Below are 21508 nucleotides of genomic sequence, written 5' to 3'. Positions count from 1 at the left end.
AGTCTTCAAATAGATTTTTAAGCACCCTTCATAAACAAAAGCAAAAAACAATATTATCAAATATAGGCCGCTATTTCGCTATTTAGAGTACATGGTACACAGCTAGCATTTCACAGTCCTGATCACATCACTGGGAGCAGGTTGATTTGAGATAGCTAAAGATCAAAAACAGTCAAGAATATTCCACATAGCAAATCAAGGTTACATGGCAGATGCAGATTATTATTTCAGATGCGGTTCTGTCAAGATAACAATCTCCATATCTATTTGGTTGGCCTTGTCTGAAGAACACAGCTCAATCACAGTTCATTGAGGCACTATGAGAACGTCACTGATGCCTGGTTAATGGTATAGGCAGTTATCTCACAATGTAAAATTATATGAATAAGATTGAAAGTATATACTCTACAGCACAATATGAAGCCATAAAGGGTGTGGTAAAGGGTTTGAGGCAGCAGACTTTGATTTAATGAGCACAAAAAGAACTCTGGCAATCATGCATATATCGCAGCAGAGTAATTCCCATTTGTTTGAGCAAAAGGTCCAAATTGTTGGGAAGGCAGCGTGCCTAGAAGACTATGCTCCAAGTCTTTGCTTTTGTACTTTGCGTTGTAATTCATACTCATTAGGGCAAAGGATGACTGAGTGCTGTCAAAGGCACAAGGACAGCAAGACTCCCTCCTGGTCAAAGCAGCAGAGAAGCGATAAGATTAACAGCAAAACTGACATGAAGAGACTCAAACTGCGATCCTATTTTCAGACACTAATTTACAACCATTAGTATCAATTGTCTGAACGTTCAGTATAAAACAGCAAGCTGCCAGCAGAACCCTCATAGAAGCTAGGTTCCAACCATTCAGCCACAGCCAGTGACTACAGCTGTTTCTATGTAAACTAACAAACACCTACATCACGGCAATCCAGAAAAAGACCCTTGTTTTTACAGCTCCAGCTGCCCAGAGGGTGTTTTTTTTTCTTTGTGTTTTTATTGTTTAACTAAAAGAAACATTGGAAAAAGACTTCCTGCAGTATTGCTCTGCACCATTAGATTGCACAGGACACTTAAAGAAACCACAAAGCATGTGACTTGGTTTATAAAACCTTGCGGTGACTTACTGTAAGACAAGGCAGGGAAAGTATGGAAAGCCATATCTTTATCTGGTGCAGGCTGGGATGGTGTCAAGTGACATTATAAAAAATGAATATCAGTATTCATATTTTTGAGACAATAATTGACCCTGCTGTAAGTTAACATTAACAAGTCATGAAAAATACTACTGTACTATGTTTCAATTAATTAATTATATACATTTCCAAAACACACTACTTTTGCTTGCTCCATGCCTTAATTAATTATCATCATTCAATCACAGTCAAAAAGTCCAGATTTTGCTAAATACATAAATGTTATCAAACACATTCTTACAAGTTTTCGAAATTGTATTTTCAGATATAATTTATAAATGTTGAAGACGTGTAGCGTAAATTCAACATTTAAAACCAGTCTATAAACCTTATTTTAAACTTGGCAAGTCAACATTTAGCTAACATTTCTAACAAATAATTCAGTGAGAAAATACATAAAACTTGAATCTTTTTTTTTTTGTTTACACTTGGCGATTCAACATTTACTTAACAGATACATCTGAAAAACATAAATCTGGGTTTTCACAAAATAAATATTTATTTTGCCAGCTAAATCTGAAGCTAAATGAGCCCTTTGAAGCATTTGATTTGGCATTGTATGCTGCAGAGCTACCCTTACACTCCGAAAGCCAATGTCTCTGCTTCCCCGCCTCCTCTGCATACTACAATTGCAAAACAAAATTACACATTTCAAAACTTTTAAGAATGTGCTTGTTAACTTGTATGTATTAAGCTAAATCAGAACTTTTTTTGGTTAAATCTAGGAAAAAATACACGATTTACATTAAATCCGGGAAAAACACTGTTCAAATATTAGTACTGTTTTATTTTTACACGTGGATCTGTTCACTGAAGTTTCACTGACACTCGCCACTTCAAACATAATTTCTCCGGTTGTACAAGTTCTAGAATGATTGTCAAGGGCTCATTTGAAAGGTAATAACTTGGACTTGTATAACTTTTTTTTTTTTTTTTTTTTACAGAACTGCCTCTTTATTCATACCCGGGGGGCGTGCTCCACACTTTGCACACCACAGTTGTGGTGTAATTTTGTTCATCTGTTTCTTTTGCTAATATATATTATTCAGGGATAAACCAGGTACATGAAAAAAAAGAATGTGTGTTACCCAGGTGACTGAGAGCTTCTTTAGCCCAGGGCCAAGTGGCAGCCCCTGCCAGCTCCTCTCGGACAGAGTTCTTTGCGAAGAACACATTGAGATTCTCAGACCCACTCAGCTGCAATGCCTCCTTCAGCTCCTTCACACTCATGTAGGCTCTGTGGCAGAAAGAAAAAACAGACATCTGTTATCATTGACCATCATTTTAATTATGCCCAAAGTCATCAAAATTCAGCTGACACAACCCTTTAGTAGAGATCTTGCATCGACGATGAAATTCAATGTGAGGTGTCAATGAGGATACTGACCCTAGAACGAAATGAACGAATGAATGCAAGCTTCTCACTAGGGTTAGACTTCATTCCAAGCCTTCAAAAATTACAATGTTATTTAACCGCATTATATACACAGTATATATATATATATATATATATATATATATATATATATATATATATATAGGAGGACATAGACCGATAGTGGGGATCGAATTTATTGGAAATACTGTAGCTGGCTAAAAACAAAAATTGTACAGCACATAAAAGTTAATTGATATTTAAATGAAAATTGCTTAACAAAGATGACGTCAAGTTGATTTTTTTTAAAGGTTTTTATTTTTCCCTTTTTTGTTTAAAAATAAATAAAAAGAAGTGGCCTTGTTGTTTTTGGCCTTTTTTCCTTGCTCCTGGGAGATGGTGAGAGATCTTCAGATGGCGGCAGACTTTGCTGCTGATGGCTCTCCACTAAAGTGTTTCTGACAGGGAGGCACGCAAATGGAAATGTTGAGCATACTTCGCGCTGTTAGCGGGGAATCTAAAATGAAGCCATGGTGAAATTGGAGAAAAGGAGCTCCAGGAACAACTTCCCAAGCTTTTCTTTCAAACCCTACAGGAATTAAAGCAAGAATCAGTCTGAGGTTATTACACCCCCTCTCTACATGGAGCCATTAGGATACTGTGCTCAAAGTAGACATCTGCTTTTATTTCTCAGAACCATGAGTAGTACAGTGCACACAATTGTCATGCTGAAGCATGTAGCATATAAAAGACAACCTCCACTTTCTGCAGCACCTGGTGTTCCTTGCAGGTCCTTCATCCAAGTCCACCAGACATTCCAGGCGCCAGGAACTGCACCATAGGGGAGCACCATGTTTTCTGTGGGGGGTCTTGTTTATGATGTCACAGAGCCCCTCGATGAAATGCAGCCCATACATTATTAGATAGATAGATAGATAGACAGATATGTGTGTGTGTGTGTATGTGTGTGTGTGTGTGTGTGTGTGTGTGTGTGTGTGTGTGTGTGTGTGTGTGTGTAACACAAATATTGTATAGACCTATAAAAGATCAGGTGGCATAAATAAGCAAATAACAACTATCAATAGATCAACAAAATATAAAGGCAAGGCACATTAATCAAATGCAAAAAATAACTTGTCAATGTCGTGAAGTAAATGTCCTCAGTAAAGCTGCAACCTACGCTTTCCTTTTGCATTAAATTTCATTATAACTTCTTTCCACTCGCCGCGGAATCATCTGGGGGAGTTGTTGCTTCAGCGTCCTGTGAAAGCTGTTTGCGCTGGTCACTGGCTGTTCATCAGGAATCCCTATTAACTTCCTTGCCTGTACTGTCGTATACGAATTTCCAACTAGTATCAGAATACGTTTTTATTTGTCCATTTTGTAATATCCACAATCCATCGTTGACGCTTTTACAATATATTTTTATATATTTAAAATACGTATTCTTTCAACTGATCAATTCGTGCCGCACAAGCCCCACCCCTATTTACTGAATGTACAGCGGTTATCTATGTGGAAAGGGACCGTAAAAGGGGGGTTAAGGTCAATTCTGGGCATTGCAAATGGAAAATACATGTTTAAATATTGAAACAGACACTTACATCACAGCAGAAATACAAAGTTGACCATAACGCATTAATAAGCTCTGAAATTTGTACTGTAAATTCATGATTTATTAAGGATGGGAGAAGAACAAACTTCTGGGGGGAGGGGGGGGGGGCAGAAACTGGCTTGGCAATGCCTAGTGTGCCCCCGAGGCGATGGCCCTGGGTCTAAGTAACCCATTTGTTTCCCTATCATACATCTGTTGTACAATCACCTAAGCAGTGTAAGGGCTAAAGTACAAAATAAAAAAAGTAAAAAAGCATTTATAATTTTTTTTTTTCTTGTATTACAAAAAATTGTGTACTCTGTTTCAGCATATATTGTTTGTAATCCATCCAATCGAAACCAGTTCAAAGTCTGAAGCATATCAGGTAAAAAAACAATTAAGATAAATAACATTTGAATTAATTTACCCTAAAATTGTACTGGATGTGGACCAATGGACAGCTAGCTAGCACCAACCTATTATGTCATCCACCAGCATAATGTGTTGGCACCAAAGCTCTGAGAAAAATAATTGGTTGAACAGTGGCTTTACATAACAAATACAATTGGAAGTTTAACTCATTTGGTAGTAGATCTCCACTGAACAGTGTCGTGTATAAAAGCCTTGTCTTCGTATGCTCACTAACAAAAAATAGACATGTGTATTCATTATTGCGAAAAATTAAAGCAACAATATGTTCTTTATTAGGATTATGTTTGTCTCTGAAGGATTCATTTTCTTTTAACAAAATTACACAATTTCCTGCTAGTATTTCTGGGCATTTGTGGGGGTTTGGAGAGCTTAGAATTGGTGTCTTATCAATGCCTGTCCATTGCTTCTCTGGAGACCCAAGACATAGTACATGAACCGGGGTGTCTTCTAATTTCCACAGATACAATAAAAAGTTACCAAAGGCACAGGCAGGATTTTAGTAAGGTGTATTTATTTTGTTCAGACATGAAAGACATAGAAAACCTTTACGTCAAACTTGATCTAATTACTGTATTTACATAGCTAAGTAGTTTAATATGCCGAGTACCATTTAAGGTACTACTTTATGCTTAGAAGACAAAACAAATTAGGAAAAGTACCAAATAACTGTACAACACAATCAGGCTTGAAATACTATGAAATCAAAATTGTTTTAGAACCAATTAGGAGTAAGGGCAGAAGGGAATGAAGGATGTTCGATGACTTAATAAAAGGTCTTTAACATGAGGAATAATAATGATAAGCTAGGAGAGCTGTGTTTAGCTGTTAAAATTTCTGGTGTCAGATATTCACGTCTTTAATAAGCCTTGATTCTGACTTCAAGTGGTGTGTTTCCTTGTGTTCAAGTGGTGTGTTTCCTTGTGTTCAAGTGGCATGTTTCCTTGTGTTCAAGTGGCGTGCTTCCTTGTGTTCAAGTGGCGTGTTTCCTTGTGTTCAAGTGGTGTGTTTCCTTGTGTTCAAGTGGTGTGTTTCCTTGTGTTCAAGTGGTGTGTTTCCTTGTGTTCAAGTGGCGTGTTTCCTTGTGTTCAAGTGGCGTGTTTCCTTGTGTTCAAGTGGCGTGTTTGGTTTTGGCGCTACTTTTGCTTCAAAGGGTATTTTTTTATTAATTGGTTGATTGAAAAGTTGTTCCTGCATACAAGACGAGAGCATGGTTTCACTCACAGTTTATGAATCAAGACTACTGGCATAGGTTGCGGGCCTCGTGACAAGTCCAAGCCAGGAATTTACTGTGAGTCAGACAGCTATTGCAGTCAAAATCGGGTGTTTATGGGCACAGTCTAAAATGATAATTATTACTGGATATTATTATCACGCTTTACTGTGTCATTTACATGAATTCATTAATATTAGATTATGTGCTGGAAACTTTCTATTGGGTAATTTTATTAATCAGGTTTATGATATATTTTAATAGAAACTTATTCTTGTGTGTAAAAATAATTGAGTGACTGTTAAATTTTCCCTTTTGAGTTCTAATGATATTTTTGCATTGTCGATATCACCACTGGGGTCCAAATGTTTCTGCGGTTGTGATATTAACAGTTTGGCCAATTGCTGTAATTGTGGCAATGATATGAAAGGAAAAGTGAAACCCCCTAAAAACTGCAGTGTTTACACAGTGTAGCCAAGTCATGTTCAACTCTGACCATTTTTTTTTTTTATCAAAACCGGACCGAAAGGAGATAAGCAAATAACATGGTCATTGGCTAAATGTAATTCAAACCAAGATATTTCTTGGATCTTTGTCTTCACCACACTAACATGCCAAAATCCATACTAAACATGGTGCATGGTATAAACTAAAGCACCACATTTAATAAAGACTGTTTCTTTCAATTCAACTGTATCTTAAAATAACACTCGACAAGCAAACAGGAGATCCTTAAAGTAGAAGCTGTTCCACAAGTTGTCAGCTCTGTCTGTTAAAGATTTTCAAAATACCAAGCCATGTTCAAAAATAGTTTCACATAATTCTTTTTTTTCTTTTTCTTTTTAACCGAAGGTTTCAAATGAGCCACCAGTAGCCAAGAAAAATAATGCAGCCCCAATGTTTCTCCCCTGGCTCGTGAAAACAGCATTTCTGAATAAATAATTATCAACCTGAAAGACTTAAATAAATAAATAAATGTTTTTCTTGCACGTCTGCCCTGGATATTAGTGGTAAACTACCAGACAGGTTATTTTTCAAGCTTGAACCCCTCTTTGAGGCCTACTACAATTTTATGAACAGCTTAGAGCTACTAGTGTTTTGTGGAGGAAAAAACAGGCAGCATCACCCTTTGTTTGAAATATGTATTACGTGTCCTTACAATCCCTCTTCTGGTGTTTTCTATGCCATTTGTAAAAAATATGCAGTTGATTAATTAACCATGACATGTTGTGAATAAAAAAAAAACATTGGTGATTATATTAAGGAAGCAAAATTGCAACAATATGTAGAACACTAGCATGTTCAATTTAATTTACAACAACTTGCAATCTGCACATTCTGACAATTGAACAAAGGTCAATTACAGAGATATGCAACTGCAAACATCTATTAATCAATTCAGCCAAGTGGCAAGTTCTTTTTAAAATAAAATAATAATATATTATTTTAAATATGCTAGTAAAATCAGTAATGCTAAAAATGAAATGTCCGCTAGTAGAAAAGTTTATCTAATTTAGAAACTTTATTCCCTTACTGTTAAACAAGGATGCCGTTTACACGGACGAGTCATGACAGTTTTCCTCGTACTTTTCAGGAAAGGCAGTTCTATAGGTGGAGTAGCAGGCTGAGCATCCTAATGTTCCTTTACACACCTGCCGGTCCCTATACCCTGCCTCTGCTCTGAGAAGCCAGTGACTGCTGGTCTGCAGCTGCAGTAGAAGTGGCAGGCGCTGAATCCGCTTAACACGCACACATTATAATGAAACATGGATGTCTTGTAATATTATAAACATTCAAACAAAAGTCTTTATTTAAAGTGATACAGTACATTTGTTATTTGTTAACAATATGCCAATTGATGCTAACAATTCATTCCAGTTCTGTGCGGTGGAAGAAGAGGTGGAGCTCTGTTGTTCCTGGGACATCTTAAAAGAATTATAGAAAGAAAATACGACTACTGCTACTACGACTACTACAATACTACTACTACGACTACTACTACTAATAATAATAATAATGATAATAATAATAATAATAATAATAATAATAATAATAATAATAATAATAATAATATTGAGGCTAAAAGTTTGGTTAGTTGTGCTTAACAACATGCATTTATACAAACATTAATAATAGGCTATACGAGAGGATTACATTTGCAGCGTCTTTTGCGTTCTTTCTTGTGTGCGTGTGTGTGTGTGTGTTTGCGTGTGTGTGTGTGTGTGTGTTTGCTGAGATTCCGCCAGTTAAACGGGATCTTGACTGCTGAAACCTAGTGAGCCACAAGCACGATTCCTGCTCAGGTTTACACGGGGTTTTACAGCTATTTTTATCGTGAGAAAGTGATTGACCCTGCCCTAAAGTTGTGCTGACCAAAGGACGTGTTTTTGCTGTTTCACGATGTATTCGCGTGACAACGTCACACAGTCATGACTGTAGAGTCCATTTTCACGTGCATGTAAACCTAGCCAATGTCAGTTAAGGAAACAGACTACAAACGGCTGATGACTTGACTTGCCTATTAGTACTTGCCTTTATTAACAGTAAATAATAAATAATAAAGGTATGTAAGAAATATATAACACGTATTAAATTTCAAAATAACATATTTTCATTTTATAAAGTCTTGTTGAGAGAATATTAAGTTATGTAATGTACAGAGTAGATAGATAGCGGGTAAAATAAGAATTCAGAATGATTTTTTTTTTTTTTTTTTTAAAGGAGAGTGTACAAATCTGTCTTCAAACTGTAATTTTCACATGAATGCCTCTTGTGCATTTGGACTGGATAAGTTATGGTTGGCTCTGAAGCTGGACCGGCCTAGACTACAGTCTAGAATGGCTACACACACCTCCTTATTACCACCCCCGCCACAACTTAATAATATAGGGGGTCAACTGAAATTCAATGACACTCCACTGAGAAGTCTGTAAGTATTGAGTTGTTTATTCAGGGCTTAATTTGAACTTTATCATGGCCCTGTAAAAAAGAAAAAGTGCATCTTTAGGTTGTGTAGTTTAATGCCAGGAATGAATACCTCCATTTTGGCATTCATCTCCATCCCCCTATCCCCTCTTTCCCCTGGACAGCCTGGCTCTGGAGCTGCTGTTGTAGTCTTCAAAGGATTAATACAAGGCAGCGGTGGTGCGGCCAAGTGTTTTCAGACTCCTGTCCAAATGTATCACTGGGGCCCAATTCATCTCAGCAGGAATTCTTTGAGAACAGATACAGAACACGGTGCACTGGCTTACTCGAAAAAAAAAAGAAAAAAACTCTACCAAAGCCTTTTTAATGGGCTATGGAAACAAGCACTGGTGGCAATGGCTTGAGTTTCTACCAGATTATCATAGATTATTATTATTATTATTTATTTCCTAGCTGACGCCCTTATCCAGGGTGACACACAATTGTTACAAGATATCACATTATTTTTACATACAATTACCCATTTATACAGTTGGGTTTTTACTGGAGCAATCTAGGTAAAGTAAATTGAAAAATCAAACTGCAAAAGTGATTACAGGAAAAACTAATTTGGAACACATCGCCCCTGTTGTTAAATCCTTAAATCAATCATGTCAAGTTTTCAAGGTATTTGCACAATGTCTGAGAAGAAAAGTTAACACCTGTTGACCAAAAAATAAATACAAAATTAAACAACTCATTGTGAAGCTCTTACCTGTCTGGCGATTCAGGATCAAAGCAAGTTTTCATGACATTGGTCACCTCCGGGTCACAGCAGTCGCCATCATCAAAATCATTCAGCATGTTATTGCACTCCATGTTGCAGATGCCATCCCTCCTCTTCCAGGTGTAACAGCGGCCTTGATAACGGCAATCTCCCCCATCATAGCCGGTCAATGGGTGGTCACACTCAGGGTCGCAGTGATCATTTCCAATCTTGCTGGTCTCGCAGTTGCCCAGGATGATGCGTTGCCAGAGGGTGGAATTGTGCACCTGGTGCACTGTAAGTTCCCAGGTTATGTTGTACAGTCTGAAAGCCTGGTTGAGGGCCTGATGCTGGTGGGCAATTTGCTCTGGTGACACAGTAGGATTAGATCCATCATCCTCACAGATGTTAACCACTCTGTAACGGATATTTTTTTCTGTTCTGAGTGACCAGTGGCTGTTGTAGCTCAGGATGACGTCTGTATTGTCGCAGACTGTAAGCCCACATGGTGGAGGAAGGTAGGGGGACACAAACTCTGTTCCTGGATATGAAATGGCTTCTATAACTGGATGGGCACCATCTTTGTAGGAAATCCATTGCTCTTCAGCTTTAGAGAAATCGGCCTTGAGGACCAGAAAGGGTTCATCATCCCTTGCTTGGTAGTAGCCACCAGACAGTTCATTCTGGGGTCGAGTCATTGCCCAGAGAAGAATCCCCCCAAGATGTCCACGAAAGTTGTGTCCGAGATCTGAGTGGTCGCCCCCCAGAAGCAATGTCCGGCAGGCACTCATGAAAGGGCTGTAGAGGTCGCCGGACTGGCCAGAACTCTCACCAACCTTGGCACCATCCACATACAGAGTCATCTGCTGGCCATTGTAGCTAGCCACCAGGTGTGTCCAGGTGTTGGCGTGGTAACGCTTATGCCCAATGACTGTGGTGGCTTTGCGGGAGCGGTCAGTGCGGATGGTGAAGAAGAAGCGGGCATCTTTCCTGCTGGAAGGCTCCACCGACTGGATGCCCACTGACCAGCCCTTGTCACTCAGCGAGTGGGAGCAGTTGTCGAAAACCCCTGAAATACAGAGCAATGAGGTCATTAAGCAATTAGCAAACATCTAGCTATCTATCTATCTATCTATCTATCTATCTATCTATCTATCAATCTCTCTCGCTCTCCATATATATATATATATATATATATATATATATATATATATATACACATACTGTTGTAGTCAAAAGTTTACATATATATGGCTTATAATTCCTGCTCTAACCAATTGACCACACTGCCTCTATAATAAGCACAATACATCCAGTATGTAGCACTGCCACTGGTTTGACTATGATAATTTTAGAGCTGATGTTTTTACAATAGGTTTACTGTAGAATTTTGTTTCCTGGATGTGCCAAATAAAAGACAAGTGAGAAAAGTGCAATTTCGTAGATCTCGGCCACAAGGTGAGATTCTGCTGGGAGTCTGGAGAAGCAATCATCTCTCTTCAGGTGGACAGGGCCAGGAGGGATGATGTCATGCTTGTTATTTTGGAATCCATTCTCCACAAAGACTCTCCCTGGAGAGACGGGCTTGCAAGCTTTTTTTTTTTTCCTTTTCGTTTTTTTTTTGTTGTTTTTTTTGACAACCAGGCCAAGGCCTCTCACAATCAAAACCTCCCCTCAGCTCCTCACTCTCCCTTTGGAGATAGTTCAAACATCAGGGAGATCTTACATTTTTTTCTTTTTTTCTTAATGATTTATAATTGGCCTCAGTTAAGTAGTCTATTCACAGATGCCAGAAGGTCACAGGTACAGCTGCTACATGGCAATACCCTATGCAAACTGTGTTTGCTGAATAGCATGTGTACATGTGTGAAATATTTCACATATTAAGTAATACCCAGTAATTTGAATTGTGTGAAAAAATGGTAGAAGTATTTAAAAAGCAATTTGCAAGCTTTAATTTGAACCTAGTTTGATGTTTCCTTCTCCCCTGTATAGTTAGCTGTGTACAACAGCTCTTTTCATGGGCTGAAGAGAGGTGGTTGCCATGTGGAGACCCTTTGGTAACTATGCTTGCACTACACGGCTTATTCTGTTAATAAAGATGTTTGTTGTTTATTTTATCTATATTTTGCTTTTTGTGTGGGCATTAATACACACTTGAGTCTCATTAATTAATGGAATACCTTGTAAATGTGAAAGCTGCTGGACTACCGGCAATGCAGGGTTAATTGCTCTAGTCATTTGCAGAGAAAGTAGAGGAATGCTGAGTTTATAAAGTGAGAAAATGACTAGCTAAACGTTTTCTTTATTTATGGGGATTTACAGTATTTGCACAGAACCAGTAGCAATGGAAAAGTGGCAGGTTTCTTCGTACACCAAATGGACTACAAAGGAGATTTCTCTCAAGATTGTATGTAAAAATGTATGTAAAAATAATGTGATATCTTGTAACAATTGTAAGTCACCCTGGATAAGGGCGTCTGCTAAGAAATAAATAATAATAATAATAAAAGACTGTTTGGTGTGAGTACAAGTGAATCAGAAACTAGTATTATTTAAGGTGGCAAAATGTTCATTCAGTTATTCTTGGAACATCAGACAACAATTATAAACTAAAATGCAAAGACCACAATGGGGACTATACTACTAAGAAATTATTGCTCTTTCATGTGTCCTCTCCATCACCCCTAAGGGACTCTTTGGTAAATAATTCAGTACATGTAAAATCATTTTTTCATACTTGTAACTTACCTAACCTTTTTCCTGCAAAGCTAAATAGAACAGTAGTGCTACTGCTTTGTAAGGTAAAACATTTACATGTTCCCATTAAAATCCTTATTTAAATATTTTTCAAAGATACAATTATTGATAGAAATTGAGAGATAACACTTTTATGTAGTGATAAAATGTTGATTTTAAACAGTAGTTGACAGGGACTTTTTTTTTAAATAATGCTGTCAAATTCACTTACACATTATATTGTAAGATAGCAGATTACTAAAAAAAATGTTTCACACTGGACGTTTATAATACCTATAGTTACTGTCATATATGTTTTATTATTATTATTTATTTATTATTATTTATTTATTATCCAGGGCGACTTACAATTGTTACAAGATATCACATTATTTTTCACATACAATTACATTATTTTTTTACGAAACAGGCCACTTAAAATGACAACCTCAGATAAGACACTGCAGTTTCCTCCCTATTTTAAATGTGTTTTAAAACAATAACAACAACAGTAAAAGAACAACAGTAAAAGAACTGTACTTCTTGTCAAAGGCACTGAAAAGCTTTCTGTTGAACAACAGAAGAGCTAAAAAAAAAACTGGGTACATTTACTATTTAGTAAATCTCTTAAAACAAATTAAGCTATGCAGACCAAAAGAGAAATTAAGGTATTCCCTCTTCCGGTACCCAATGATTCACAGCTGCTCCTCATAGACGATATTCCTAAGGTTGCTAGATGTATTGGCTTGCCTGGGACAACCCTAGTTCAGGGAACCCTGCCCCCCCCCCCCTTCCCAAAATAACACCATGGGAAAGTGCTTTACAAAGTCTCTACCAGTGTAGCCGAGGAACACTGACATTTCATTCACTCATTTCAATGAAGGCGGTAGCCTTTGACTGCCAAAACCTTCATTCAAGAAGGAAAATAAGAAGAAAATAATACGCTAAGCTGCGACATTCTTTGATCTGAAAAAATGCAGTGGTTCAAATCGGTGCTCTCCTCAGTAATCAGAGCAGCTGTACAGGCATCTCGCTTTAAGGCATGAGATGCTGGTACCGCTACTGTGTCTGATAAATGAAAACAAACTTGTATTTGTATTGTGATGCTGCACAGTAGCTCCTTTAGCAACAGTATAAAAATAGAAAGTAATCCAATTATCTTTTAGCTAGAATGAAACGTTGAGGGAATTTATAAGGTCATGTGATCAACAGAGTGGAGGAGAAATACTGTATTTATTTGGAAACTATTTACACATCATAGATCTTGCCAAAAACACGCTTAACGGTTACAGCACTTGATAATTAATTAAGTAACCACTGATGTCAGCAAACAACAGGTGTCAATTTAGAAGTTCTTATTATACAATGCTCTGCAAGTAAAGGTTAGTTGATAAATCTTCAAATGATTTTTTATGAGCCTGTACCATTTTCTCAGACAGTCTGAACTTAAACCTCTGAAATGTATGTGTCATTTTGAAAAACAGACTACTTCCAAGAGGATAGATGCCTAGTAATTTAATCAGAAGTTAATTCTGAACTTTAGCTTAAGAGAGAAAACGCAAATATCAATGTTACAAAAAGAAGCTCCAAAGTGTTATGTTTTTCTTCACCATTATGAATAAAACCCAAACAATAAAGGAATGTCAAACATTGCAAAGACATCTGAAATAAATTGTAAAACAAAAACAAATCTTCAGCTACAAATGCTGTGGGTAAGGCAGACCTGGTTGGTGAAGGCAAATAAGGAATTGTCCAAAAGTCTGCCATTAATTTGGCAGACAGGCTCTTTATGAAATCAACATACTGTATAACTGGAGAAAATATAGAACAAACAACCAACCATTCTACCACCTACAAGTGTCAAATTAGTCTATTTTTCATTCTTTCTATTGGAGTAGATATCCCCAGAAAGTTTCCCAGCTAATATTTGTATAATATCAACATCAATTCCTTGAGCTCTCACAATCATCTGGAGTCATAGTTGTCTACAACACCGACCTACAGTCACTGTGCAATGTGAACTGCAATATAGAACTGCTTCCGCACAGGCATAAATTTGCCTAAAATTGTATTTAAAATAGAAAAAGGATTAACAGCCCTGCCTTTCTGACATATTATTGCCAAGCACTGATTTAATACTCTATGAGATGTGTGCCTAAGATCCCTGTGAATACTAAAATTATATCTAATTATAGCACAATGGGCCTTGTTCGATTTCTAGCACTACAATTGCAGGAGAACAATAATGCAAATGTTTTAAAACTTGAAAGAAACAAATCATTCTTTCGTTTAACTGCTTGTACTTAAACCTAACATTAACTAATAGTTTTACAGCACTTAAACCAGTAACAAATCTTATAATTTTACAATTGTACTCAGTGGCCATGATGGGAAGCAGCCATTCAACTCCCACTATTCCAAAAGAGGCAGGCTTCTTAGGTTGAGGAGAAGATTGTATTCCAGTATTTTCTATTCATTGTCACATTTCAGTGTTTTAGAATAAATCTGGTATCGCCTTTGTGAAAGGACATTTCATATCTGAGAGGGCTATCTATAGCTTATAATAACATTTCCCAATATCGCAGCACATTCAGTCGAGATTTGCGGTTGCAATTTCTGCCAAGGTACACAAATATTTCATTATGATCTATCAGGTCCCAAGAAAGGTGTGCGAGGAGTCTGTTTTGTTAAACATCTAATTATAGATGAGATACTCTTTACTTTTTTGCAGACTTTAATATCTTTGGAAATAAGCAAGCTGGCTCTACTAGCTATATGCTAGCGATCAAACTCTCTTCCAAATAAAATAATACTAATACAAGAAAGGGACTCTAAAAATTACATTCCCAATGTTCCCCCGAAGAATGTATATCTCCTGTCTAATTGTTTAGTTATATTTCAAGTGAATTAACGTGTGTTTCTTCAAAACAAAACAATGCTGATGTAATCTGGAAAAGTCATTGGCAAATAATAAGGCTCAGGAGAACATTCTGCTGCTCTAAGGTACAACACTATTATATGTACCACGTGTAGCACAAAGATCTGGAAAATATAGGAAACAGAATAGGTTAATCTAAACCAATTATAGGAGAAAGAATAGGATAACTGACCAAGGGTTCTCAATGATGGGCAGGAGTTTGGGAATAAAGTTTCACAAAAGGAGCCTCAAAAGAAAAAGGAGCAAGTTATGTTTTCAAGCAACACGAGTGGTATAAAAATGATATACCTCATTATAAAATGATATTTTAACTCTGACCTTTTATGATATTCTATATTATATCTGTATCACATACACAAGATCATGCTGCACAGATTCCTAGGTAAACTCTTACATGAGTTATCTTCAAAGACAAATCAGACCATGTACACTGCTCCAATGTTGTGCTTGCTGTTGCAATAACCGCTCATTTTTATACAGCACTTCCATAGCAAAGAATCTGGGATCAGATTACCTCTTGGTTAGCTGCACACATTTTCTCTTTGTTTTTTAAGAGTGATTTTGAGACTGACATTTGGTTTTCTAATGCCAGCAATTACATTGTTTGCTAATCTGCCAAAAATGCCCTTTTCACAATCACCAGCTGTAGCCAAAAAAAATTAGTTCATTTAAAAAAAAAAAACCCTGCCAAGTACAGGGCACCGGAAACAAATGTTAATTCTTGCATTACTTTTGCCAGTTGTTAGCTTCAAATGGCAAAGAGGTTTAACCTATTAAGGACCAATTATTTTGTCATACTGGGGGGCACTCCAATAGCATTATAAGAGGTTAACATGGGTTATGTATACACTTGTGTTTTACAATACTGATTTTGAAAGGCACTAAAGAGGGTTTGTTCATACACTGCATTACGTCATTTTTTTTTTTTTTTTTAAGTCAACATAACCATGACAGTCACACTTACAATTACATCATATATTTTGCTGGTTTTGGTTAAGAAAGCACAGTTTAATGACTGTCAGGACTGAAAAACATATATCATGATCTGGTTCACACTGCCAATCTGACACAGAACTATAGCCTACTTCTTCCATTCCATCGCTTTGTTACTCCCTGAAACATGAACAATTTCTACGCTTTATTAAGATGTGTCTAGTTTTAAATATATGTAACTGGAGTGTAAAAAGTAATATTGTACTCCACTGTAATATGCAATTGTGTAGAGTCTAACGGTGTTAAATGACATATACCTGCTACCTGTAAGACAACATCATTTAGTGAGGGGGAAAGAACACAGAAATAACTCATATTTATTGTTCAGAAGCAAGTTATGACCTGTTGATTAAAAATTTGAAAGGGTAGATGTATTAAAAGATGGAACAGATAGAAACTGATTGGAAACCAAAAACTAGAAATAGCTGAAAGTTAAGGTATCAGGGTACACCTTTATCCAAAGGGACTTTTTATTCCCTGTGCTGTTTTATCTATTGGTTATTTGTATGGCATGCTGATAAAAAATTCCATTATAATCAAATGTAACCATTAACATCATAAAGGGGAGGATAACATTCAGTGGATTTGCCCTTGCCTATTTTGTCCTTTATTGAGCATAAGGGTCAAGGAAACGAATGAATTACATAATTGCAAGTAAAAATGAAGATAAGAGGAATATATCATTGGTGAGTGGTGTATTACCTGCTATAATGGCTGGGTTGTTCTGCCCTCCCTCTGGCTTCACCCATAGTTCCACAGTGAACTCTGAGCGGGGCAACTGCAACTCTGAGGCGGGGTGGAGTTTCACTTGCTCCTTCTTGCCCGAAAAGTACATGGTTGTCAGGTGCCTCTGGGATCCTGCACTGGAACCCGGGCCCCAATACTCACTGCTAGGGACAAAGGACTCTTCATGCTCTCTTGAATAATCCTCCTTCTCTGCAGAGTAATCTGTGAGTCTGAATGCGTGCCGTCCCATGTGGGTTAATACCCTGCTCCTAGGATAACCTTGTAACTCATTCTTCACAAATTCCCCCACTAGACTTCTGGGCCTCCTGCTGTGAGGTACCCTTGTGTTCCTTGGCAGTCTTTTCTTTCCTGTCCTGTACAGAGATTTAGGGTGTTGTTCTGGCTTTGCAGTGTGGGCAAGGGGATCAGTATTTGTTTTTTCTTTTGGATCCCCCAACACCCCAGTAGGTCCACTAACAGCGGCTTGTGATTCAACAGCTGTAGCTGTTTCACTAGAACAGGGGTGATTATCTTCACTATTGTATTGGCCTTGCTGTTCAGGGGAAGTTTTTGCCTTCCCAAACCCAAGGTATAAACTCGGGACTTCCCTTTTGGGTCTCATCTCACTCCTAACTCCAGATTTAGAAGTGCCTATTTGAAGTTGCTGGGCATCCATATTCTTCTCCATCTCCAATGGGCTGGACCCCCTCACCTCTCCAGCAACTAGTTTGTTTTTGTAGACTCCTGGATCTGCGCGATTTCTCAGATAGGCCCCAAGGGGGTGATGTTGAGACACAGAACGTCGCTGCCGGGCAGTGCTAGCCAAACAGCACTTCTCACCTGACATGGAGGCATGGATTTGATCTGCTCTCAAAGCTAGAGCCCGCTTGTACCTCCTGACACGGTCTGATTGAACTGAATTTAGCAGCCATATATTCATTATCACCAATGAAACGACCAGTAGTTTAAGACACAGCATTTTCTCTATTATTATTATTATTATTATTATTATTATTATTATTATTATTATTATTATTATTATTATTATTATTTATGTGTCCACTATATACCACCTGTATAAAATGTTAGTTGCCTTTTTCTAGTGTACCGCTAGTACAATCCAGCCTTAAGACGTTGTTCATTTAAACACTTTGTTAATCAATTTGTTATACTGTTTCCTTCACGTATTTCATTGCTAAATCTAAATTGCTAAAGCATGCACTGCATAATTAAAAGCCAGTTGTACCGTTTCTTTAGGTAAAAGTTCCGTATACAGTAACAACGTTTCACTTCTTAAAAGCTGGCACGGCACTATTAAAATGATAATTCTGTAGTAATGCTCTAGCACTGCACATTGGCGTTCTGTACCCGTGCATCTTTATTTAGGAATGCTTAAGGTTTTATTATTATTATTATTATTATTATTATTATTATTATTATTATTATTATTATTATTATTATTATTATTATCAATAAACTATATATATATATATATATATATATATATATATATATATATATATATATATATATATATATATATATATAAATTCCTATGCTACAAGTCTCACTCTTGCTTCGCCGAGTTTCCTCGTTTGCACCTTGTGTTTGTGAGAGCTTTCTTTCAACGCAGATCTTACAACTTTAAAATACTTATGAAGAAATGTTACGCTGCAGTAATTACCGCATACGAGCATGCAGAACACGATCTTTTTGCTTTTAATCGGCTCCTTACTTGTTTTGTAGAAGTAGTATTATTGATGCAGGTATTTTCTTACTTGTCAACATCTAAGAAATCCTAGTGAATAGAAAGCCTCCCGGGCGAGCATCACCTCCTCTCGCTTTGTGCTTCTCGGACAAAACCTGCTGATGTTCAGCTTCTCCAAGATGAAAACAGCTTCTCCTCCTTGAAACCGGCAACAGAAATCAATAAGACATGACTTTCCTGCCCGCTCCTTTGCTTTGGTTGAGCAGATCAATGAAAGATCTTTGGTGCTTTTATAGCTAAATCAATAACGCTCAATGGTAGCTCATGTCTAAACAATCACCGTGTTTTGTTTTTTTTTAAATTAGACTCCATGCTGTTTCTGCAGTGCAATTGTCTATTTCAAAATAATACGACACGTTATTTTCAGTGATTTTACAGTTGGTAAATGTTACCTACGTGAAGCCTCCACGCCACCCACCCCCCTCATTCGGGTAAGCACAGTTCATTTAAGGTCTAGCTTTCACTCACCCATCTTAAAAACATTGTCCTAATGTTTTCTTACTGGGTACACTCAGTTGCTTCATAATATTTATAACAGTTATTCATAGTACATTAATTTAACGTCGCAGCGCAGGTTAGAAATGAAAAAGTATATTATTTTAAAATAGTAAAAAGACAAGATAAAATACAAGCGTCTAGACGCAATAGTTTCAATGACCTTCCCTCCACTTTCGATGCTATTTAAAAGAACCTCAAAAGAATTCGCTCCACTGTTACAATGTCCCTTTTTGGGCAGGTTGGTAGACGAAGAAAAACAACGTGAATGTTGTTCCTTTGGAACTTCAAATAAATTGAGCAAAAATCCCTCAGCTCTCTGTGCGTAAAACCCCAAACCTCAACATCATTATTCTTAAAAATATATTTATTATAATAAATCTCGTCTCTCAGTAATTCTCTTGCTTCCCATTTTCATTCAAAATAATTTGCAGATCAAACCAAGGCGCTGAAACGTTTTATCTATTTCCCTCACGGTGACATCACTCACAGATCCAGCCCCTATTCCCGTAATTACTGACCAAAACTTTACTCAGCTCAAGAAGCTCTCTCCACTTTTACGCTCTGTTTTTGTAAATCTGTAATGTGTTTGACAGCGGGGCTGTCCCCCTTTCTCTCTCTTAACACAGGATCTCAGTACCATAAACAAAGATCACATCTGTTGGACATGTGCAAAAAAACTGTTGTGAGGAAACACCATCCATCAAAATCAACCATCAAAAAAAAAGAAAAAAAAAACTAAAACTATAAGGAAAAGTGTATTTAGAATAAATGTATTTAGCAAATTGTAGGGATATGAAACATCCAAGATTTATTATTATTATTATTATTATTATTATTATTATTATTATTATTAGTATTAGTATTATTATTAAGAATTTCCCTCACGGTAATAATAATAATAATAATAATAATAATAATAATAATAATAATAATAATAATAATAATAATAATAATAATAATAATAACTATTAAAAACCTTATCCCTGTGCATGTAAAGAAAAAAAAAGGGTTCAGTTGTAGCATGCACTTGTATAGTGTTCTAGGGAAGGCTGCACTGAGTAGCTGCAGGTGTCTTGGATATTTTACTGAAATGGGAAGGTCCCTAAACATCATATAGAAAGCTATGAAATGGATGTAATGTATAGCATAACTTATCCCGACAGTTAAAATATGAACATCTCATTATTTGCAATATGCAGACAAGTTCCTAAAGAATTTCAGGTGGCAGTTTGACACATTGCATAGGGAATGAAAAGGGTTTGCAGTGCAGAAAATAGTTTTTACACATTTCTTAACTTAAACACGCATTTCACAGAAACAGGAGTTTGGCATTTAGTAAGAATTTCAAAATTTTGGATTAGAAACAAAAAGACTGGGATTCTACGGTGGAATTTTCCTCTGGAGATAAAACAAGGTTTCAGTTACACTGCAGACGAACTGCGGCTCTATGAAAAGAGAAGCCAGCTGGTTCTGCACTGCTGATAAATTAGACAGCCATCTCGTATTATTATACCTGATTTAAATCCATTTAACTTAATTGAAACACCCTTTAAACAAACGATAATAAAGCAATCATTGGTTGTTTTTTTAAATACTACGTGACCCCTTGACTTCTATAACTGTCTATTTTGGATGTGTTTCCTCCTGCATCTAGAGTACTACAAAAAGAGTGCCAAAAAGAGTCACTTGTGTTGTAGTTCAAACTAACTTCAGTTGCCTAACAATGGTCAAGACAGCATGTATCATTATCACTGTCACCTTTTATTTGGAGATGTTCGGTGGTTCCCTTTCAATTCGAAGATGACCACCAACATACTTATGGGATATGCAGTTTAAAAAAAAAAAAAACACAACAGCTAGTCAGCCGTGTAATTCCTCCACATTGGCTGTGTTCTAACCTGCCTTGCTGTCGAGTAGACCTCACTGGCTAACTCGGCCACCCCGGTGTGTCGGGCCTTAGTGCACACCGTGCTCAGTGCATGCGGTGCACACGGTGCTCGGTGTGCACGGTGTTTAGTACCTCAGTGCACATATTGCCCTCGGTGCTCGGTACATCCAAAGCATGCGTTGCTTGGTGCTCGGTGCACGCAGTGCTTGGTGCATGCGGTGCTCGGTGAACACACCGCTCGGTGCACTCGGTGCAAGTTGTACGCGGTGTGCACGGTACTCGATACACTCGGTGCGCAAGGTGCTTGGTGCAGGCTTAAATACCAGGCGGTATTAAAAAGTCATAGTTCCATGCTTGCATGTCCTGCAGGGCAAATATGACCCAGGAGGATGGGCACACTTTGTGGACATTTTGCGACATCTGCGTGGCTTTTCAGCCCCTGGTGATTCGCAATAGCCTTGCTAGGGCCAAGGTGGCGGAGGCTCCGTACCC

The 21508-nt window shown here is 37.3% G+C and overlaps 1 protein-coding gene across 3 annotated transcripts in view; it reads right to left on the bottom strand.

Moving 5' to 3' along the window:
* The window catches only part of LOC117404409 (pappalysin-2-like), a 75998-nt gene extending 57740 nt beyond the window's left edge, over positions 1 to 18258 (bottom strand). For all 3 annotated transcript variants that reach the window (XM_034007256.3, XM_059031675.1, XM_059031676.1), the window contains exons 1-3: positions 16839 to 18258; positions 9476 to 10535; positions 2274 to 2422 (exon numbers count right to left, since the gene is read on the bottom strand). In XM_034007256.3, the coding sequence (XP_033863147.3) occupies positions 2274 to 2422; positions 9476 to 10535; positions 16839 to 17841 (2212 nt within the window). In that variant the 5' untranslated portion in view covers positions 17842 to 18258. The remainder of the gene's footprint in view (positions 1 to 2273; positions 2423 to 9475; positions 10536 to 16838) is intronic.
* Positions 18259 to 21508: the final 3250 nt, after the last annotated feature.

This window comes from Acipenser ruthenus, chromosome 10 (assembly GCF_902713425.1).
Source record: "Acipenser ruthenus chromosome 10, fAciRut3.2 maternal haplotype, whole genome shotgun sequence".
NCBI lineage: Eukaryota > Metazoa > Chordata > Actinopteri > Acipenseriformes > Acipenseridae > Acipenser > Acipenser ruthenus.
Note: the sequence above shows the minus strand (reverse complement) of the source record. Positions and strands in the feature narration are given on the sequence as shown.